At 38.7% G+C, this 21,294-nt stretch overlaps 1 protein-coding gene across 1 annotated transcript; it reads left to right on the top strand.

The window, feature by feature from the left end:
- Positions 1–2,848: 2,848 nt before the first annotated feature.
- On the top strand, positions 2,849–20,664 carry LOC121370373 (FMRFamide-activated amiloride-sensitive sodium channel-like). Its single transcript, XM_041495544.1, has 2 exons — positions 2,849–2,947; positions 16,536–20,664. Exon 2 carries the CDS (start codon positions 16,601–16,603, stop codon positions 18,194–18,196), a length of 1,596 nt encoding a protein of 531 aa, XP_041351478.1. The 5' UTR covers positions 2,849–2,947; positions 16,536–16,600; the 3' UTR covers positions 18,197–20,664.
- Positions 20,665–21,294: the final 630 nt, after the last annotated feature.

Genomic DNA, 21,294 nt, shown 5'->3' with positions numbered 1-21,294 from the left:
GTCAGGTCAGGTCATAGGGTTTTACGTGCACATTCAGAACAAGCTGTTGTAGTGCAGGAAAGGTGGGGGGGGGGGGGGGGGGGGGAGGGACCGCCTGCACTGGCAGGTGCAAGGGAGCACCAGCAGCCCGAATGAATCGGTAGCAGGCGGGTGGGTGGTGGTGGTGCTATGGAATTTTGAATGGAGCCGTTAATGCCAAAGAGAAACGGGTGCGCAGTTTTGTTTGAGGAAATTTGGCGCAATTTTGAACGGTCGGTCGAAAGATAAATAGCCGAGCTAGTATAGGTTTTGATATTAGTGAATCGAGAGTAGCTCCTTAGTTATAGACCTCTATGATGCTGGTTGTCTCCCTAGGTTGCTCGTAGGGCCCTGATAAGGACCTGACCGCTTCTGGTCGTGGCATGACAACCCAGAGGAGACTCGTGCAATTGTGACGTGATAACTAGATAGAAGCTATTTATCAAGGATTTTTACACTATAATTTGGATTAAATATAATCAATAAATTTACAAAGATTAGCTATAAAACGATTTGTCATTTGTTACGTTACGTGACTGGGCCCACTGGGCTATTTTTTTGTTCCAGCCAGTGCACCACGACTGGTATATCAAAGGCCGTGGTATGTATTACCCTGTCTGTGATATGGTGCATATAAAAGATCCCTTGCAGCTAATCGAACAGAGTAGCCTATGAAGTGGTGACAGCGGGTTTCCTCTCAATATCTGTGTGGTCTTTAATCATATGTCTGACGACATATAACCGTAAATAAAATGTGTTGAGTGCGTCGTTAAATGAAACATTTCTTTCTGATTAGGCCTACATGAAATTTGAGGTCAGCTATATTGTATAGTAATTGTTAAATGTGCCAAAAGTTATTATATATATTGGGTGGTCCCCAAAATGATAACCCTCCTGAATATGGAATTGGCAGAAAGGTATGGGGACTGTAATTGTAATATTTCATACTCGTTACTGTATATGAATATTTGCCACATTCAGTGAAAAGTGTAGGCCCATAGATTAAAATAGCAACAGATACAAAATTGTAAGTTAAAAACAAAATGCGACGCCAGAAGCCATTTAAAATTTTATCAACTTTAAATTTGTTTAGGTCAGTAGAGGTCATTGATAAAAGTTTGAGGGCAGTTTGTACGCAAAACGGTGGATACATGGATCATATTATCAAGTAAACAACAGTAGTTACATTTGAGATGCAATAGTAATTACATTTTTAATTGTATCCCATATCTACTTTCACCGCTGAATCTCCATCGATTGCCCTCAATTGTCCCCCCGCCCGCTCCGTAACTGGTACATCAAAGGCCGTGGTATGTACTATTCTGCCTATGGAAAATTGCATATAAAAAGCCTTTGCAGATTTTCTGCTAGAGAAACGTATGTGGCGGTAGCGGGTTTTTTTTCTGCCCCCCCCCCCCCCCCCCCGTCGGCCTCTTTCTCTGTCTCTCTCTCTCTCTCTCTCTCTCTCTCTCTCTCTCTCTCTCTCTCTCTAATCTATCTTTCTTTCTCTCTTTTTCTCGTTCTCGCGCGCGATCGTGTGTCATAATAAACACATATGTTACATAGCAAATAGTCATAGTTTAAAACGTGCTAAGGTGTAGAAATTAAACACTGATTTTTTAAGGAATTTAATTTCTGATTTGAAAGGGACTGGCGCGCGTTTTGTGTTTGATTGGGCATGCCAGTCTTCTACATTATCATTCAGGTGCGTAAATAGGCTTTTTAAATGTGTACACAATACCATGGGCTGCGGAACTAGGGAGGGAGGCGAACATCCTCTAACAGGTCCAGACCCATCGGGTCTTAGTATTTCCCACCCCTGGGCCATCGTACTGAAAGTGCCCTCCCCATTTTCATATAGCGCCCCTCCCTTTCAAAAACACTACGCGAGCTCCGCAATTCCGTATGTTAGAGGGCGAAACGTGTTAATCAATGGTGCGAGGAGCCCCCCCCCCCCTCCGCCCCCACTCCAATCTGCCTTTAATCTTTACAATTAGAAGTCATAATAACCTTGTGTATTCAAAAATTCGAGCAATTCGGTTACGTTTTTTATATTTAACCCCTTCAACTGATCAATCTCGAGTTAATATGAACACCAACTAATTTATTTATTTTCTAGTATATATTTATTTATTTATTTATTTATTGGCGCCAAACATATAGATTGCCTTTAAAATGTAAAATAATCTATGGAAAGATTAATATTTTTCCTCTGTGGTTATGACTGGGCAACGGCAATATCAACTGTGTAGCAAACATTTGACAGGAAAAAAAGTAAAACAACCCAATATTAACTTTTGATATTATGATGTGGACAGGTCTACGTTTTGGAAAATGCGAGGATTTTACGCGTTATGCGTTGATCAGAATACCACAAACCCTAACCTAAATACTGTGTCACAACATTCTGTTTTACCATGCATTACTATTATTAATACATTTAATATTACACTATTCCTATTATCTTGTTCATCTTCATCTAATATTGAATAATTTGATATATTCTGTATTTGTTCCGCTGGGGGAAAATTATAACCGTATTTTAATAGAATACACGTTATAAAGTTCCATTGCTGAAGTTCCTAACTTTATATTAACAAAACAAAAACAATATAAGCATACAATATTTTAAATTTGTTTGTAATGAACTCGTCTGCCATTTCAAACATGTACGCGTTCTGTTTACTGCCATATCTGCTCATTTACATAAAGTAATATAGGCTACTAAAAGCGAGAAAACTAGACACACACACTGATGTAGGATTTCCTAACAATTGCGATTCTCTGCGCACGTTCCAACGCTATTCATACATATATACGAAGCCCAAGTGAATAATCGATTTTTTTTTTTGTTAGATCTGTACATAATATGTTATATTACACATGTAAGCTAGGATTCAGCTGAAGATGAAACAATTTCAGTCTAAGTGTAAGTATTTGTGTGATTCTTCCTCAAGTTGTAAGAAATGTTCAGATAGTGAAAGTACACCAGTTTATTATTTTAAACATAATTTTATTTGTATTGTATATTGAGAAATAATGTTTCAAATAATAGTTTCAGGCTTGGTGGTGAAAAGTGTACTAAAAACAGGAACATTGCGTGTGAGCATAGGCGTACGCGCTCACATTTTTGTAGGGATGGGTTGGGCAGGCTGATTTTTGTCCGTATTACACGAAAATTCTCGAATCTGGATAACAACATTTATTCATATTAGCATTTCTGCCAAACAGCTATATAGGATGGCAAGTAAATCACTATGCATTTTTACATGGATTGCAACTCATATTGTGGGTAGAATGATGGTAATACATACTGAAAACGTTTCAGGAAAGCTAATTTTGCCCGAACATCCCCCCCTGTTGCCCCCCTGCTCTCCTTGTTTGGTACGCTTATGCGTATTAGCAGAAAACGTATGTACTCAATTGAGTACATGTCGTTACGCCCATGTTATTCAGACATTTGCTATACTGTCAGCAAGGAAGGTCATAGACTGATTTTTTCAATCTGCCGATACAATAGTTTATCGTATTAAAGGGACATACCCAAGTTTTAACCCCTGAAAATTAACACTAAGTTTAGTTAGTCTAAAAACATGTAACACATTTGGATAAGTTACAATTGAGTGAAACATGAGTCTGCGACGTTGAAATGGTGAAATACCCTCTAAAATAAACTAAAACTATACCCCATAACTGTTTCTTCTCAGACGCACGTGCGTTTTAAAAAATATGATAAATGCATTTTGTGATATTAAAAACACCAGGATGATCAAAAACACTTCGAATGTACGGAAATGATTAATATAACCAATACAATCTAAGTAAAGTATGATTTCAGTTAACAAAAACGGCTCTAATAGTAAACCATATGCCTTAGTGTTTAAAAACTAGGGTATGTCCCTTTAATGTTGGCCTACATATCTAGCAGGTTAGATTTTGGAGATATATACGTGTATTCTTCGGTTTCATATACTTCGCCGTCTCGACGAAATACTTTCGAGTTTGTTGGTGTGTAAAGTGAACCCATCCTTTCAATATTGATAATGAATATTTTCTGCGGTTGCACACCATCCTTTCAAGTTTGCTTATTGATGTAGAATATTTTTGGTGTACACTTCATATATTGAATTTTTTTTTTAATGTTGATTTTTTTAATTTTAATTTTAATTTTTTTTATGATTTGATTATTGATATTGCCTATTTTTATATTAAATAATAAAACAACAATAATAAGATGGATAATAAAAGTAATAATTTAAATATAAACCACATTGTATGCTAATATGGTATATAGGTAATATAGTCTGTTCGACATTTTTTTTTTCTATGACGTAATTAAACATGGTAACCTATACATGTCGGTGTCCGCCTCCAGATACATGTTCTTTCAACCAGGGGCGGGATTTAACTCAGTGAGTTGAGTGATCGCTTGAGGTGCTTCCGTCGCAAGATCGAGCCACCTCGATGGATCCATTCAGGTGATTGGGTTTTTCTCGTTCCAACCAGTGCACCACAACTGGTCAAAGGCCGTGGTATGTGCTTTCCTGTCTGTGGAAAGTGCATATAAAAGATCCCTTGCTGCCAATGGAAAAATGTAGCGGATTTCAACCGATGACTACGTGTCAGAATTACCAAATGTTTGACATCCAGTAGTGGTGTCATTAAACAAAATAAACTTTAACTTTCTATGACGTAATTAAACGTGGTAACCTATATAGAAGATTCATCACGAGTATGTTTTCAATCATCTTCATAAATCAAGGCTAATATTCGTTCCTCGTATTCAGCCTTGATACATGTAGTCAAGATTACTGATATCCACTACTAGCGCCCTCTACTGGAAGAAAATTTATAACACCGATTATGTCCCTTACACGATGACATCGCTGACCAATCACAACATCGGTAACATGTGACAATCTTGAAAGCAATATCAAAAATTAACCGCCGAAACCTTTTTTTTAACATATTGACAAACACGACACGTTTCCACGAACGCTGACGCTGCCATCTTTGTATACAATAACAAGGGAATCTAAATAGGAGCGTTGCGATTCGTTGCAATCAGATCTCATCGCATCCAATGAAATTTAAGCATTTTGTGGCACGATTTCTTGACGACATGTATCAAGGCTGAATACGAGGAACAAATATTAGCCTTGATTTATGAAGATGGTTTTTAATATAGAAAATATTAACCGAGTCTATGTTAATCGGTGTTTGTTGAGGCTCTGCCGAGACAAATACTGATTAACTAGACGAGGTTGATATTTTACATATTAAGAAACACGAGTAGCGAATTCTATTTGAGCCACTGAATGCAATAGTGGACCAGGTGGACCAAGTCCATTTTTTATGTTTTTCAGGACAAGCTTCCAAATTTTGAAGACTGTAATAAAATCATGGCAATTAAAATGTTACTGACAAGAGTAATATTGAATACTTTCGAAGGATCTTTATTTTGGCCCAAAAGATCTTGTTGCTCAAAATTAAGCATTTTGCCAAAAATACTGATTTAGTCTTGGACCATCTAGCACAATGAATAGGTCAATATTTGTAGAACACAATTACATAATGCTAACACATTTATTTATCAAACCTTTATTAAACAATAAAACACCAACTCATAAAAAGTGAGACATGGAACAATAACTGAGATTGTTAAAACCTACTTGATTAGGTACAACAGGGTACATGAGGTTCAATATTAATAATCCTGAATTTGTTTTAACCTGTCGTAAAACATTTTGTAACTTTATAAACAACCTTTATATATTTAGACCTGAGAACTTAATACTTAAACAAAAGTTAACGATGTAAAGTCGTGTTTGAAACTTTTAGTTATGTATAAAACCATGGCAAATCAGTATTGTTCTATGACACCCGATTCTGTTTTATCTTCTGTGACATCTGGGTGCAAAAGGGGGACGTCATCACTGTGTGACAGACTTTTGTAGAAGTCATGATGGACTGGGGGGTGGGGGGGGGGGGGGGGGGGGGGGGGGGGGTGGGGGGGGGGGGGGTTGGTATCAAATTATGTAGGTCCAGCAAGTCCCTCAGCTTCAAAACATTGATTTCAATTGGGTCATTGTACAGTTGAGGAAGCACAATGTTTCCCAGGTCAGTATCAAAGCGTGGTCCCTTTGTCTTTCTGGAAAGTTCAAGTTCAAGGAATGGAGCATCATCATCGCAACTGTACTTAAAAAAAAAAAAATCAGTGGTGTCTCCTTTTGGAAACATATCCACTGGATTTTTAACCATCGGACATCACCCCCATCAGTACATTTCTTTCAGTTAACAACATGATCTGCCAGTCCATCATAATTGAGAAAATCTGACGCGGTCATTCTTACAACATCAAAGGGATTTTTCCTCCTTGCACCTGATACTAAATCCATCCATTCGCTGGGAACATAAATGTGTGGAGCATTGATTCTTTTCTCCTCTATTAACGCCAAATCCTGGTCATTTGGCAAGAAGCTATGGGCAGATACCATGACTTGTGGTTGATTTCAGTGATGGGTAAGGTTGACACTATATGGGACCAAAACAATGCCATTTTAATCTTTCTATTTTGTCCACCACTTTCAAGTTCATCTACATCATTATCTCTGTTTTCTAATGTTGATGTACTAGCATTTGCTTCAGTTTCTTAGGTTGGATCCCGATCAGAATCATCTGAGGGGCCTGAAAAATATGTAGTAAATAAATTGAAGTATGTTTCTATCTTTAGTGCAATAGTGGTCAACATGCTAAAACAGTCAAATAGGAAGAATTTCTAAAATACATTCAGTAAAATACAAATGTATAAATGCAGTGAAGTATGAAATAAATGATACTTACTATCTGATTCCTCTATCAGTTGTAAAACTTCACTTTCTGTCAATCGTTTGCTGACCATTTGACCAGTCTTTATGGGCGCCGCCATATTGGGTTGTGCACTTGGCCCACTCTTGCACAACTAAACAAGATTTATTATGAGTTCAAAACTGTCATGTCGCATATATTGTAAAAATAGAACCAGAACTTGGTTGGGACCATTACTGAACTAAAAGATATTTTAAACGTCTCTTCATTTCTGCACCAAACTCAATAATTACAAAACTGGACTTGGTCCACTATTGCACTAAGGCACTAAGTGGCTCATTTATCCTATATAACACTTCTAAAATAACATTTCAATTAATCTTTTAGTAAATCACAGGACTAAATGCTATTTGAATAGCGTTGCCATGACGTTAAAGTCTGGACTTTATTAAAGTCTAGACTTTAAGGTTTATAAGCACGGGGCCAGGTATACAGGTCTTGTTGGCTTGTAAGCAAATGACCCATCCACAGTAACACATTACCAAGAGAACTTTGCATACCATTATTAACCGGGTTAATACACTAAATTATCACATAGGTTTATGACATGGATATCAAGGGTAAGTTATAGGATAAATGTCTGTATTCATCTCCAGATACATGTTTTTTCCATCAGTAGACCCTATACATCTGAAAGCGTTAATGATGTGTTCTAAAATGGATATCGGTGAAAGTTTGTGTGCACTCAAGCTTCTTTATGAGCTAGACGCAATTTTTCAAAATAATTTTGATTCGGTGAGTTTTGTTTAACCACACCACTAGAGACGATTGGTTTATTATTCATCGCTTACTGGATGTCAAACATTTTTTTTTTTACACGAAGTCTTCGAGGAAACCTATATTTGCAACCCAAAATTTCGCAAAAAATATCTTTGAAAATGAGAATGTGTGAAACATGAATATGAGTGGATGATTAAATATACACAACTCTTTATTTGCGCATGTAAATAACTCAAGGTGCGAAACAATAAATCTACAATGCAAGCAGTAGGTGATATAAAAAAAATTATTTAAAAAAACCTTCACAAAAAACTGCTGATTATGAAAGCGAATGTTGCCAAACGTATCAGATAAGTGGAAGGGGTGGGGAGGCAGTGGGGACAAAGGTCAACAATTTAAAAGCAAAATATTTTTCATAAAATTGGACCCAGATATAAATATTCTATATGTAGCAACCTAATACAATATTACATTTACAAGGGCTACTTATTTAAATATTCTGTAATAACAAAAGTAAGAACAAGCTGACATAATTTAAACATTGAAACTGGAAGATATATATATATTTTTACACTTGATATTGTTTATATATATATATATATATATATATATATATATATATATATATATACTCTTCAAAAGAAGAAACGCAAAACCACATTGTCGTAACATTTGGAGAATTGATTTAATTATTGAATGGTGAGTCCGATAATTACCAAATGTTGCAGGATTGTTCACAATTCACTCTAGTCCATTGTGAGTAAGTGATAGGACACACCACCAAGGTCAAGGTCATCTGGAGTCAATACCGGGTGTGGCCTCCGCGTGTGTTGACAACTGCCTGGCACCGCCTGCCCATTGAAGCAACCAGAGTACGGATGACGTCCCGGGGGATGGTGGCCCACTCGGCCTGCAAGGCTGCTGCCAGCTCGGGCAGGGTCTGGGGCTGTGGTTGTCGCTGTCGGAGGCATCGGTCCAACTCGTCCCATAGATGCTCAATTGGGTTCAAATCCGGTGATATCGATGGCCAAGGAAGGACATTAATGATGTTGTTCTGTAGGAAAGCCGTTGTGAGACGTGCTGTGTGAGGCCTGGCGTTGTCATGTTGGAACACTGCGTTGGCGTTGGCCATAAATGGAACGATGTGTGGCCGGAGGATCTGGTCAATGTAGCCCTGTGCATTCAGGTTGCCTTGCACGTGGACCAGGTCAGTTCTGCCAGTGTGTGAGATGGCTGCGCCCACTCCATGACACACTCCAACCCCCGCCGAATCTGTCCACTTCCTGCACGCAGTTTGCCGCATAACGTTCACCACGACGCCTATACACGCGACATCTTCCATCATGACGTCGGAGCAGAAATCGGGACTCGTCACTGAACCACACACCGTCTCCATCGCAGTTGAGGCCATTGTCGATGAATCTGGCACCACTGCAGTCGGAGTCGACGGTGTTGTGGTGTTAAGATGACAACCTCGAACTGGACGTCTGGCACGAATTCCTACCTCACGTAGGCGGTTCCGTACGGTCTGGTCGGATATCCTGCGCAAACCTGGTATTGCTGCGGCTGTGGAGGTGGCAGTAGTCAATCGTTCCCGAAGGTGGCGTACCCGGATGTAGCGGTCCTGCCCGGGGGTAGTGACCCGTGGTCGACCGGATCTAGGGAGGTCACGTGTTGATCCATGTTGCTGGTAACGGTCCCACAGTCTGGAGATGGTGCTTGGGGACACATGGAATCCGGGCCCTGGCAACGGCCGTTCTGGATTCGCCTGCGTCTAGTCGGCCGATGGCATTGGACTTTCTCTGCGGTTCACTGAGACGTGGCATGTCCTGGATTGTCAACTGTCGGCCAGATACAGAGGCCTGGCAAGCGAACACCCTGCACTTTTATACTGTCGGTGTTCATGTTGCACGTGCAGACAACGCACGTGCAGTGGTGACATGGTTTGCACGTGGCTGCGTTTTTGCGAATATTCACATTTTGGAACTTTATTGTACAGTAGCTGCGTTTTATCGAATGTAACCGTGGGAATGTCTTTGGGACATGCAATGACCTTATATTCACAAAGCATGAACCGGTAGGAAACATAAAATCGGAGTTATAACCCATTTGTACCCTTTTGCGTTTCTTTTTTTGAAGAGTATATATATATATATATATATATATATATATATATATATATATATAAGTAGCCCTACTTACAAACATCAGAACGACCAGAAGCACATTGAATATACAGACACTGATATTCTAAACAAGAAACTACATTTGATATGTAATTTTAGTCGTTAAAATATTCTATTAATCGGAAACATCTTTCGATTGCAGCAAACTCTAGACAGTTCCTTTAAGTCTAGCATGCTGTCTGGTGTTGTGTAATTCGCTATATAGTCTTAGTTCCATTCTATTTCCATAGATACAGAGTCTGAATTTCATTCTAAATTTAACTTCACGATCCATGCTCCTATGTGTACGACAAAGCCCAATTATTTTGCCAAACGTTGATGTGGGTTTTTTTTTTTTTTTTCTTGCTTAAAAAAACAAGAAGAAGAAAAATAGAAGAGCATTTGAGATAAATCCTCAAAAGACTTATTAGGCCGACTTTGTATCGTCATTTATGCATTGACAGCAACTGACACGCATTTGGCGTTCGTTGGCATTGTATCTGTGGCTTGACATAACTTACATATCGCTTGTATTGCTAGCAAATGCCAATTATTCTTTGTCCAGGAAGCCTGCTGATAATAACTACTGTTGTATGCAAATGTAATTATGGTTGTGTCGGAAAATCATCACTCATTGGTAAGCTGGCAGGAGTTGCTCTTCACAAACTGTGCTGATAACGGATTCGACTAGGTAAGAGGAATTTCATCCGATCTTATCTTGTAAAATTAAGTTGTTTATTGTTTTACCAAATTGTTCAAATTAATATACGGCAGGTGAAGATCTCAGATAATCCCTAGATTATACTCTGTTAATGGCCGTGATTTATTGTTCTTCTTAAAACTGTTGTCTTTAAGGTTTATTTAGATTTACACAACAAGAAGTGGTTCTTAGTAATTACTGATTAGTGTTGTAGGTAATTTTTGTGTGTGAAAAAGCACAGTATAGTTTATATATACCGTAGTGCCATTTACCGTATTCCTGTGTTATTGCTGTGTGTTGGAAAATCACCAATTATTGTTAAGATGGTAGGAGTTGCCTTTTACAAACTGTGGAGTAACCGACTAGAATAGGTAAGTGGAATTTCATCCAATCTTCTGTTGTAAAATTAAAAATTATTATAGATTTACCAAATTATTGTTAAGATGGTAGGAGTTACCTTTTACAAACTGTGGAGTAACCGAATGGAATAGGTAAGTGGAATTTCATCCAATCTTCTGTTGTAAAATTAAAAATTATTATTTATTTACCAAATTATTGTTAAGATGGTAGGAGTTGCCTTTTACAAACTGCTCATTAACAGACGATTCTTATTATTTTCTGATTAGTTTTGTAATAAACCCATTATTTCAGAAGAAGCACAGTATTTTATACATATCATTTATCGTATCCATTTGTTTGCAATGCAAGTAAAGGATAATTCTAAATGCACACGTCTGTAGAGATATCTGTCAGATTATTTAAAAATATTTCTCAATTTAAAATGTTAAACTGTCTAACCGTATATCCTATAATACAACACTGGAATAAAATATCTTGGATTTCACACCCCCCCCCCCCCCCCCCCCCCCAGCTACAACAGCTTGCTCTGAATGTGCACGTTAAACAGTTTCCCACACACCCCAGTTACCACATTGCAAGTTGATTGTTGGACAGTCATCTTTAATTTTCATGATTGAAAAATACATTTATCTTTAAAACTGAGAGACACAGTGGGTTCTCATATTTTAAAAACCCCCCACCATTGACGTCATTGACTTCAAAAAGCCCATACGTAAACATAAAAAATGAAGTATCTATACATTTTATTTTTCAAGTGTATGTATTACCCTTGAAGATCGTCTACATCTTAAACTGTGGCCACAATCGAATGATTCTATACAAGTGGTCGATGTAGTAGCAGAAGCGGATCTAGGGGGGGCCCTAGAGGCCCGCTCCCCTAAATTTTGCCACAGTTATAATTTTATTATATATTATTTTAAAAAATTTTACGATCCCCCTTCAAAACTCCCCCAAAGTTCCCTTGGCATTCCCCCCAAAATGGATTTTCTGGATCCGCCACTGTAGTAGTCTTGTACACATGATAGTTAAAACCATAACACCAACAACAGTATCTAGTTATAGACACCGGTTATTGACATTCGTTTTCCTGTTGCTCGTGACCTGCCAAAACACTAATGGATTCTGTACATCAGAAGTCCGTCATTATAACATTACCTTCCAACTGATCATGGATGTCTTTCACGGTCAATACAATGTTATTTGCACTTAAAGTAGCATCCTCCTGCAACCTAGGTTGGTAGGATATTAAACCGACCACCCCCCCCCCCCCCCACCCCAAACATTTCAAATTCCTTACAAAATGGGTGAATATTGCTGTTTTCTTTAAATATTGATCAATATTTTCACAAACTGCTTATAAAAATATAACATTTTGTTATTTGTAAAAACACTTTTCATTTTCATTTTACACCAAGCCAAACGGAAATTATGAAAAACCCACATTAGTTGGTGGATGATACAAAGTATATGACTTCAAAAGCCTCTGAGAACTGAAAATTTATGGAAAACGTTTGAAGTAACCCATTATTTTCCATAACTCGTTACGACCATGTAAATCATGTCCTAAATTTAACGCACGAACGAAAAATGGGTTACATAAAACGATATCTACGCGAGCAACACGCGAACGAAATGATTGTTCGTGCAATTTTCAGAGGCCCAGATTGGAGTTTGATAGTATATGTACTTAAAGAAAACAATTATTGAATAGATATTACAGATTCAATTGGACCTGGAATGATCTATAACAAGTATATCAAAAGGTGTTATAAATGTGTCTGTAGGAAAGTGCATATATTATGATAATTAGTAGGAATAGTTTGTTATCTAACTCGAAGGTAGCACTTTACCAAATAACATCCGGCTGGGTTAAAGGGACACACCCTAGGTTTTAAACACTAAGGAAATCATACTTTATTTAGATTTTATGGTTCAGATTATCAATTTTCAAACATTCGAAGTGTTTTTGGTCATCCTGGTGTTTTTATTATCACAAAATGCATTTCTCATAATTTTAAAAACGCATGTTATGGAGTCTAGTTTTAGTCTATTTTTAGAGGGTATTTCACCATTTCAAAGTCACAGACCAATGTTTCACTTAATTATAACTTTATCCAAATGTGTTACAGCTTTGTAGATTAACTAAACATAGTGTTAATTTCCACGGGTTGAAACTAGGGTCTGTCCCTTTAAAGGTTGAAGTGATGACAAATGTGACAGTGTTTGTTATTAAAATGATTAGTTTTATCTGGGCAATAAACGCATGCAATTTTGTTTAATACAATACCAGTAAGTCAAGTCTTGTGCTTGAAACATGTATAGGGTACCTGTATTACTTAGTTCTATATATCAGGTGGACCCCCGAAAACCATAACCTAATGAATATAGAATTATAAAAAAAATATCGGGACTGTAACTTTAGAATTCAACACCCATTACTATATGGATATTTGCCACCTTCAGTGAAAATATTAGGCCCATAGGTTAACATGGACACAGATTAAACATTAAAAGAAGCATAATACGACGCCAAAAGCTAAGCGGTCCCCCAAAACCGATAACCCTACTGAATATTGAATTACCTAAAAAGTATGGTGACTGTAATTTTAATATTTGAAGCTCATTTCTACATGGATATTTACCACATTCAGTGAAAACTGTAGGCGAATTGGTGAAATGTTGTTAAAACAGTAACAGATTCAAAATTGTAAGAAAAAAAAATGCGATGTCAAAAGCTAAGTGAAATTTTATTTATATACTTTTGTTTACTTGAAAAGGTGGTCAAGGTGTCCACCGTCTTACTCACAGACTGCTATCAAATATTTTCTCCATTAGGAAATCGATTTTCTGATTTCTTCTTTTGTTTTGTGCCATTTTCTCTCTTATTTTTCCATTAGTTCACGTAAAACAATGGTAGATGACTAAGTAGCTTTTGGCGTTGCATTTTGTTTTTACTTACAATTTTGAATCTGTTGCAAATATTTAAAATATACTGGACCCATGGACCTGAAATTTTCACTGAATGTGTGACAAATATCCATATTGTAATCGGTGCCAAATACCAAAGTTACAGTCCCCATACGTTTTAAATAATTGCATATTCAGCAGGGTTGTTGGTTTTTTGGGCCACCCGATATAAGTATTACTATTTTTAACGAAATAAAGGGTGTTTCAAAAACAGCCTGTTCTATCGAAAATGAGCCATGAAAGGTTAAACTTTCTTCAGTTAAAATGTTTTTTATTCTATTTTTTTTGATGGGAGGCTGTAGTATTCATATTTAGGGGTCATATTTTGATTAATATATTGCATGTTTTTAACAACATACGCTGTAGGGTTTTATTTGGTATATAATAATACAATCTCTAGTCCAAATCGGTCAGTATCTTTACGCACCTTACCACCATTTGTCACCACGTCATTAATTATCGTATCTTAATATAATCCGGTTTTGAAAATAGTTCTACATTACCCCCCCCCCCCACACACACACACACACAACAACAACAAACACAAACAAGCATAATGTGAATTACTGAAATGCCTTTTTAAATCTTTCATACAAGTAGGTTGACCTCTTTAGTATTAAACAAATCTATTGGTTTGAAGTTAATTGTCATTTTTGGTAATAAATGATAACAATGGCAAGAGGGTCGATAACTCAAAATTTTTTATGGTCAACTTATGATTTTATTTTGCGAATGCACTTCCTAAACATTTCGCATCAGTCACGTAGCCATTTCGACATTTTGACACCCAATAGCCGATGTATTTTTCGTGCTGGGGTGTTAAACATTCATTCATTCATTCATTCATTCCATTTCAACATTGTCTTATTTGTTTTGACAGAATATATCCTGACATGGAAGTTGTATTGAAATGCATGCAAAAGTGAATGGTAGTGTCCAAACACCAGAATAATAATAATAAAACATCATTCTGGATGTAGTTGCGCAAAGCTAGTTCTTTCCTTTGGACAAAATGATAGAGTGGACCGATGATTGAGACGTGGTTCCCCGCTCGGAACCACAATCACGAGGTTGTAAATCTCTGACAGATTCCAGTGTTTTCACACATTGCCAAGCATTAATTATATCGTTTACAGCTGTAGTTATGTTTGCGTTCCAGAAGCTCAGTGGTAGAGCGTCCGCCGCCTGTGGCGTGAGGGGTCATTTCTCACTGGACCCATTAAACTCCGTCAAAGAATACATTGCTGCAATGGTATGTGCTGTTTGTGAGAACAAGTTATAGTTTGTTTTCTTTAGCACTACCACTAGAGCACACTGATTTATTAGTCCAACCGTGTGTGTGTGTGTGTGTGTGTTACTATGGATTTCATCTCTGTCCTTCTATCTGTCTGTCTGTCTGTCTGTTCGTATGTCCGTCTGTCCAATATATAGTTCTCTAGATATTTGTTTTTCAAATTTGTTTTCCGAACTGGTAATGCCTGAAAATATTGTATATGGCCTTATCATATACTGTTACAGATCAAGTGTAACTTTTATGGCGATTAACCAATTTTTCACTGAGAGTTATGGTCCTTGAATTTAGGAGATAAGAAACATTGTTGGGCCCGGTAGGTGACATGTATTGCTTTAGCAGTACTCCCAGAATGCTTGTTAATCATCGGCTATTGGATGTCAAACATTTGGTAATTTTGACATTATAGTCATACAGAGGAAACCCACTGTATTTTTCCATTATCAGCAAGGAATCTTTTATATGCACTTTTCTAGACAGGACAGCACATACCACGGCCTTTGCTATACCAGTCATTATATCAGAGAAATGGGTCCACCGAGGTGATTCGATCCTATGACGTAAGCACCCCACTCTCCTAAGGCGAGCGCTCTACCGTTTGAGTTAGATCCAGTCTCCTGTTTCTTACAAGTGCATACAAGAAATTTCTGGTTGCTAATGGCAATTCGGTGACGTAGTGACTATCGGCCTTAAGGCCTGTTCGTGTTGCCGCATATTGCGTGCGCTTAATGCAAAAGGAAAACAAAATTTTCTTGATGACAAACTCGGCACCTTTTAAACTACGGCTATTTAGTGTCTAACATATGGCTATTTTCATATTTGTTGGATAGAAAGAAAGGGAGGAAACCGGCTTCAACAATCTAGGCTATACTACTCTTAGCGATAAATAGCAATGGATCTTTTATACGTACTTTCCCATAACCAGGGCAGTATATACCATGGTCTTTGATATAGAAGTCCGTGAGGTGCTGGTTATGGTGGGGGGAAACCGAGTCCATCTCAGGCAAGCGCTCTACCATTGAGCTACAACCCTTCCTTAGTTGATGCGTTTAAAATCGATCGTTTGGACCATACATTATTCAACGCCAAGATTAGACATATGTCTAATCCTAACAGATTTTGATGCATAATAAATGACCGAGTAATCGTTAACGGACACGACATTGGCCAAGCAATCTGGATTACACAGATGCCACATTTGATAAATTAGTCAACCAAATCAGCAATGCTTATTTAATTTGTTTTGTCTTTGAGAAAATGCATATAGAAGATCCCTTACTGCTAATGGGAAAATACTGTGAGTTTCCACTGTATTACTATAATGTCAAAATTACCAAATGTTTGACATCGATGATTAATAAATCAATGTGTTCTAGTGGTGTCGTTAAAAAACCCCAATAACAACCATTTAACTAAATTCTAGTAATGTTTTACTTTTACTTTTCAGACAACATCCAGAGTGAGACTGGTATGTTATGACGTCGACACGTTTGCGTCATAAGCAGCTTATCAATGGCACAAAAGCCGCAGAACATGAAATTAATGGCATTCAAGCTCATGCGTCAGCTCGGATCAGAAAGCAACGCACACGGCTTCGCTCGAATATTCAATTCGAGAAACCGGAAACGGAAATACGTATGGCTCGTGCTCGTGTGTCTCGGATTCCTGGCCGCCACCGTTCAGCTGACGAACCTGGTGATGAAGTACCTCGATTACCAGGTGGTGGAGATCTCGGTAATCAAGGAGAGCGAACCAATCATGTTCCCCGCGATCACGGTCTGCAACATTGAGCCGATATCTTCGCGGAAGCTGGGAATTCTGTTGGAGAAGCCCGACTCCCACGTCCTGCAGTGGCTGAAGTTCCTCGAACATTTTGAGTTCGCCAATCAGACAGCTCATTACTCGTCTATAGTGGCCTTCTACGAAAATGTCGGCGACGAAGCACTGTTTGTCCGCCATGACGTCAACGACTTCATTGTCCACTGTCACTTCAACCGAATGCCGTGTTCTTCGACCAACTTCTCCACCACTTGGGACAGCAACTACTACAGCTGCTTCACCTTCAACAGCGGGTGGAACAAAACAGCTCTTCTGCATTCGTCAGGACCACAACACGGTCTGTCTTTGGTGATTTCTTTAGAGAACAAGCGACCCCTGTTAGGGTTATACGGAGTCTATGACATCAATTCTAATATTCGCTATAGTGCCGGGACGAGAGTAGTGATACACGCCCCTGCCACGATGCCAAGCCCAGTCGACCAGGGTTTCGATGTGCCGCCTGGATTTTCCTCGTCTGTGGGATTAAAAATTGTGCACCACACCAGACTGCCACAACCTTATGGAAACTGTTCCGATGGTGAACTAATTGGCACCAGGCGCTACAGAAACTCGTTTTTCGCCTGCCTGCAGATCTGTAAGCAAAATGAAGTGATGAGAAAGTGCAGGTGCAAATCTGCCAGCCTACCCCAAGTCCGGTACGCGCAGTTATCGTTCTGCGGAACTGTTCCCCACTGGAGGAAGCGTCTCAAATACAAAGAGATGTACTCGCGGCGAATTCACAACCCCGCTCTCGCCTGCGAGATGCGCGTTCGGGACCGCATGGCGCAGGACAGGAGTTACGAAGCCACCTGCAGGTGTTACCAGCCCTGTCACGAGACTCTGTATCTACGATCAATCTCTCTGTCCTACTGGCCTCTGGAATTCTACCAGCTAGACGCGCTGAAGGTAATGTACGGCGACCGAATCAACTACCACTTTCTCAACGACACTTTCCAGTCCCTGTCTGACGTGATGAACAAGACCAACCACACACTGACTAACAAGAAACCGTCCATCAAGCAGCGCATCAAGGTGGAACGGGCGTCAGACCTCATCAGACAGAACCTCCTGCGTCTCAACGTTTACTTGGAGGACCTGAGCATCGTGGAATTCCGCCAGCTGCCGGCGTACGAGCTGATGGACTTGTTGGCTAAAATCGGCGGCACGCTGGGTCTGTGGATGGGAGTCTCCATCCTGACGATCATGGAATTTATAGAGCTTGTCATGTGTCTCGTCGTTATGGTGTTCACATCGAAGTGGAGCGCAAGAAATGCGGATAGTAACGTGTAATCAGTGTGTCTGTGTCGGGAGAGAAATTAGCAATTTATTTGCAAATCACGATTTTAGATGAGTTCTATTCGCACAGATTGTGGTGTCGTTAAGAATAGTTAAATAAGTCAGACAATTTATTTAGTTATTTACGTTACAAAACTCGTTTAATACAAAATTGGGGGAAATTTCTTTTTTATTATTCTTCATTAAGAATAGGTGCACAGTGGTTATTTCAAGTTGGATTAAATAGAATTGATGTAAAGCAGTGGTATACATGAAGTTACAATCGTTTGAAGCACAAAACATTGTTTCCCCCCAGTTGGAATCTTCATGTATTAAATTGCCTTAAAGGGTGTATAGCTCCAAATCAAATCCCATAGACGACAGTAGTAACATGTGGCTATTTAAACTACAGAGATTTACTGGCATGATGGACCTACATTTTATCACAACAAACACTGTCACATTTATCACCAATGACAGGACTTTTGGTATAACTGTCCTGTCAAAAGTTAGGTCACTGGCGTTGGGTGTAGGAAGCAGAGGGAGAGGGAGGCATGTGCCCCACCCCCCTACTTTGTAGCAGTAGCGATTTTTTTAAAAAGCACACACACACACACACACACTTTTTGGCACATTCCTACGCCCGTGTAGGTACGTCTCGAACTTTGACCCAGCCAGATGTTATTTGGTTTAATATTACCCAAATGGACTGTCCTGAGTTTGCTATTGTTGTAAGATGTTTTTGACTAATAGACGTTTTAATGGCTACATTTATATAATATATTAAATGGAATATCGCTGTCCATATATCCAATGTGCTTTACAGTATTTTTTTAGGTCGTACTAATATTTGTATTGGAAGTAAAATGACATAGGTATTATACATGAAAAGTTTTAGTAGTTGAAAATATTCTTTTAGTCGAAAACATGTTACAATAGCAGCAAACTCAATACAGTCTCTTAGTCTCTTTAAATATATCTAAATATTCTATTATATGGCATCTATAGATGAGATCCCATTTGACAGCATATCGTTTTGACCAATTTTCATATATGTATAAAATTTTCTTTGAAATGTAAAATCGTGACTACTAGTAATTTAAACAAACTTTGATCAGGTCAGGTCAGGTTGGGTCAGGTCAGGCCATAGGTTTTAACGTGCACATTCAAAACAAACTGTTGTAGCACAAGCAGTCCGACCAAGGTCGGTGGCGGGCGAGGGTTGGTTTTGGTGGTATTGAATTTGCAAATGTCCCATGGGATTAAAGCCAAATAGAAAATGTTGTGTAATTTCTGGAAGGTAATTTTGACACATAATTTAGAATGGTTCATCAAAATTGAAGATAAAGCTAATTGGTTGATTTGACTTGATCGAAAGGTAGCTTCTTGCTGGAACTTTCGAATTTTATCAGCCAAATACTAAATCTTATTACCACGTTCTACAGTAATTAGCAATTTGGCAATGGGCAGGGTGAACCCCGTTTCTGATCAAGTAGGATTGGCTACTTGGGCAATGGGCGGGGTGAACCTCGTTTCTGATCAAGTAGGATTGGCTAATTGGGCAATGGGCGGGGTGAACCTCGTTTCTGATCAAGTAGGATTGGCTAATTGGGCAATGGGCGGGGTGAACCTCGTTTCTGATCAAGTAGGATTGGTTAATTGGGCAATAGGCGGGATAAACCTCGTTTCTGATCAAATAGGATTGGGCAATGGGCGGGGTGAACCTCATTTCTGATCAAGTAAAATTGGCTAATTTGGCAATGGGCGGGGTAAACCTCGTTTCTGATTAAGACTACTTTGGCTATGGGTGGGGTGAACCTCGTTTCTGATCAAGTAGGATTGGCTAATTGGGCAATGGGCGGGGTGAACCTCGTTTCTGATCAAGTAGGATTGGTTAATTGGGCAATAGGCGGGATAAACCTCATTTCTGATCAAGTAGGATTGGGCAATGGGCGGGGTAAACCTCGTTTCTGATCAAGTAAAATTGGCTAATTTGGCAATGGGCGGGATAAACCTCGTTTCTGATCAAGTAGGATTGGGCAATGGGCGGGGTGAACCTCGTTTCTGATCAAGTAAAATTGGCTAATTTGGCAATGGGCGGGGTAAACCTCGTTTCGGATTAAGACTACTTTGGCTATGGGCGGGGTGAACCTCGTTTTGAATCAAGTAGAATTGGCTAATTTGGCAATGGGCGGGGTAAACCTCGGTTCGGATCAAGTAGGCTAATTTGGCAATGGGCGGGATGACTCTAGTCGAATTAAGTAGAACTGGGCGAGAAAAAACTCATGCCAGTCATTGATAGCTGCTAGCAGATAGCTTTGAACAGAACAGTTCAGTTTTCTCTTATATATTATGTCGTTAAATATTGATTGATTAATTAATTCATCCATCCATTCATTCATCCATCCATCCATTGATGCATTCATCCATCAATCAATCAATCCATTCATATATTCTTTCATGCACCCATCTATCCATCCATCCTTCCATCCATCCATTTATTCATCCATTCATTCATTAATCCAGTCACTTATTCATTCAGTCATCCATCCATCCACTCACCCATCCATTCATCCATCCATTCATTCATTCATTCATTCATTCATTCATTCATTTATTCATTCATGTATCCATCCATTCATTAATTCTGTCTTTCTTTCATTCATTCTATTATATAGATTATTATAATTATGTTCTAGAAAGCTATAGAACTTTGAGAAAATATCTTGAGATGGTTGCTTCTCTTTCAGCGCGTTTTACCACACCAACTTTTAATACTAGGCAGTATCAATATTGGTCCCCAGTTTCCTATTAAATTATCATAAAACTGTTTTCAGAAGCAGCGATAAAAAGAAACACAATTGTTTGACCCTTACATTATATTGAATAGTATATTTGAACACTGCAACTGTCAGTGTGTGTATTTACTCTGCAATCCCAGCACGTAGGGCAAAGAGCTGACAGAAACAAGTTAATGCTAGTGCATATTTACATGTAACCTCGTCTGCAAAACAAACTAACCTGGATCCTCCTTTTTAAAATGTTAACATTTTCCTGTCGCTGAAAAGAATTGAAATCCTTTATGACACGCAGGGGACATCTTGTGCTGAACA

This window comes from Gigantopelta aegis, chromosome 4 (genome assembly GCF_016097555.1).
Source record: "Gigantopelta aegis isolate Gae_Host chromosome 4, Gae_host_genome, whole genome shotgun sequence".
In the NCBI taxonomy this organism is placed as follows: domain Eukaryota; kingdom Metazoa; phylum Mollusca; class Gastropoda; order Neomphalida; family Peltospiridae; genus Gigantopelta; species Gigantopelta aegis.
Note: the sequence above shows the minus strand (reverse complement) of the source record. Positions and strands in the feature narration are given on the sequence as shown.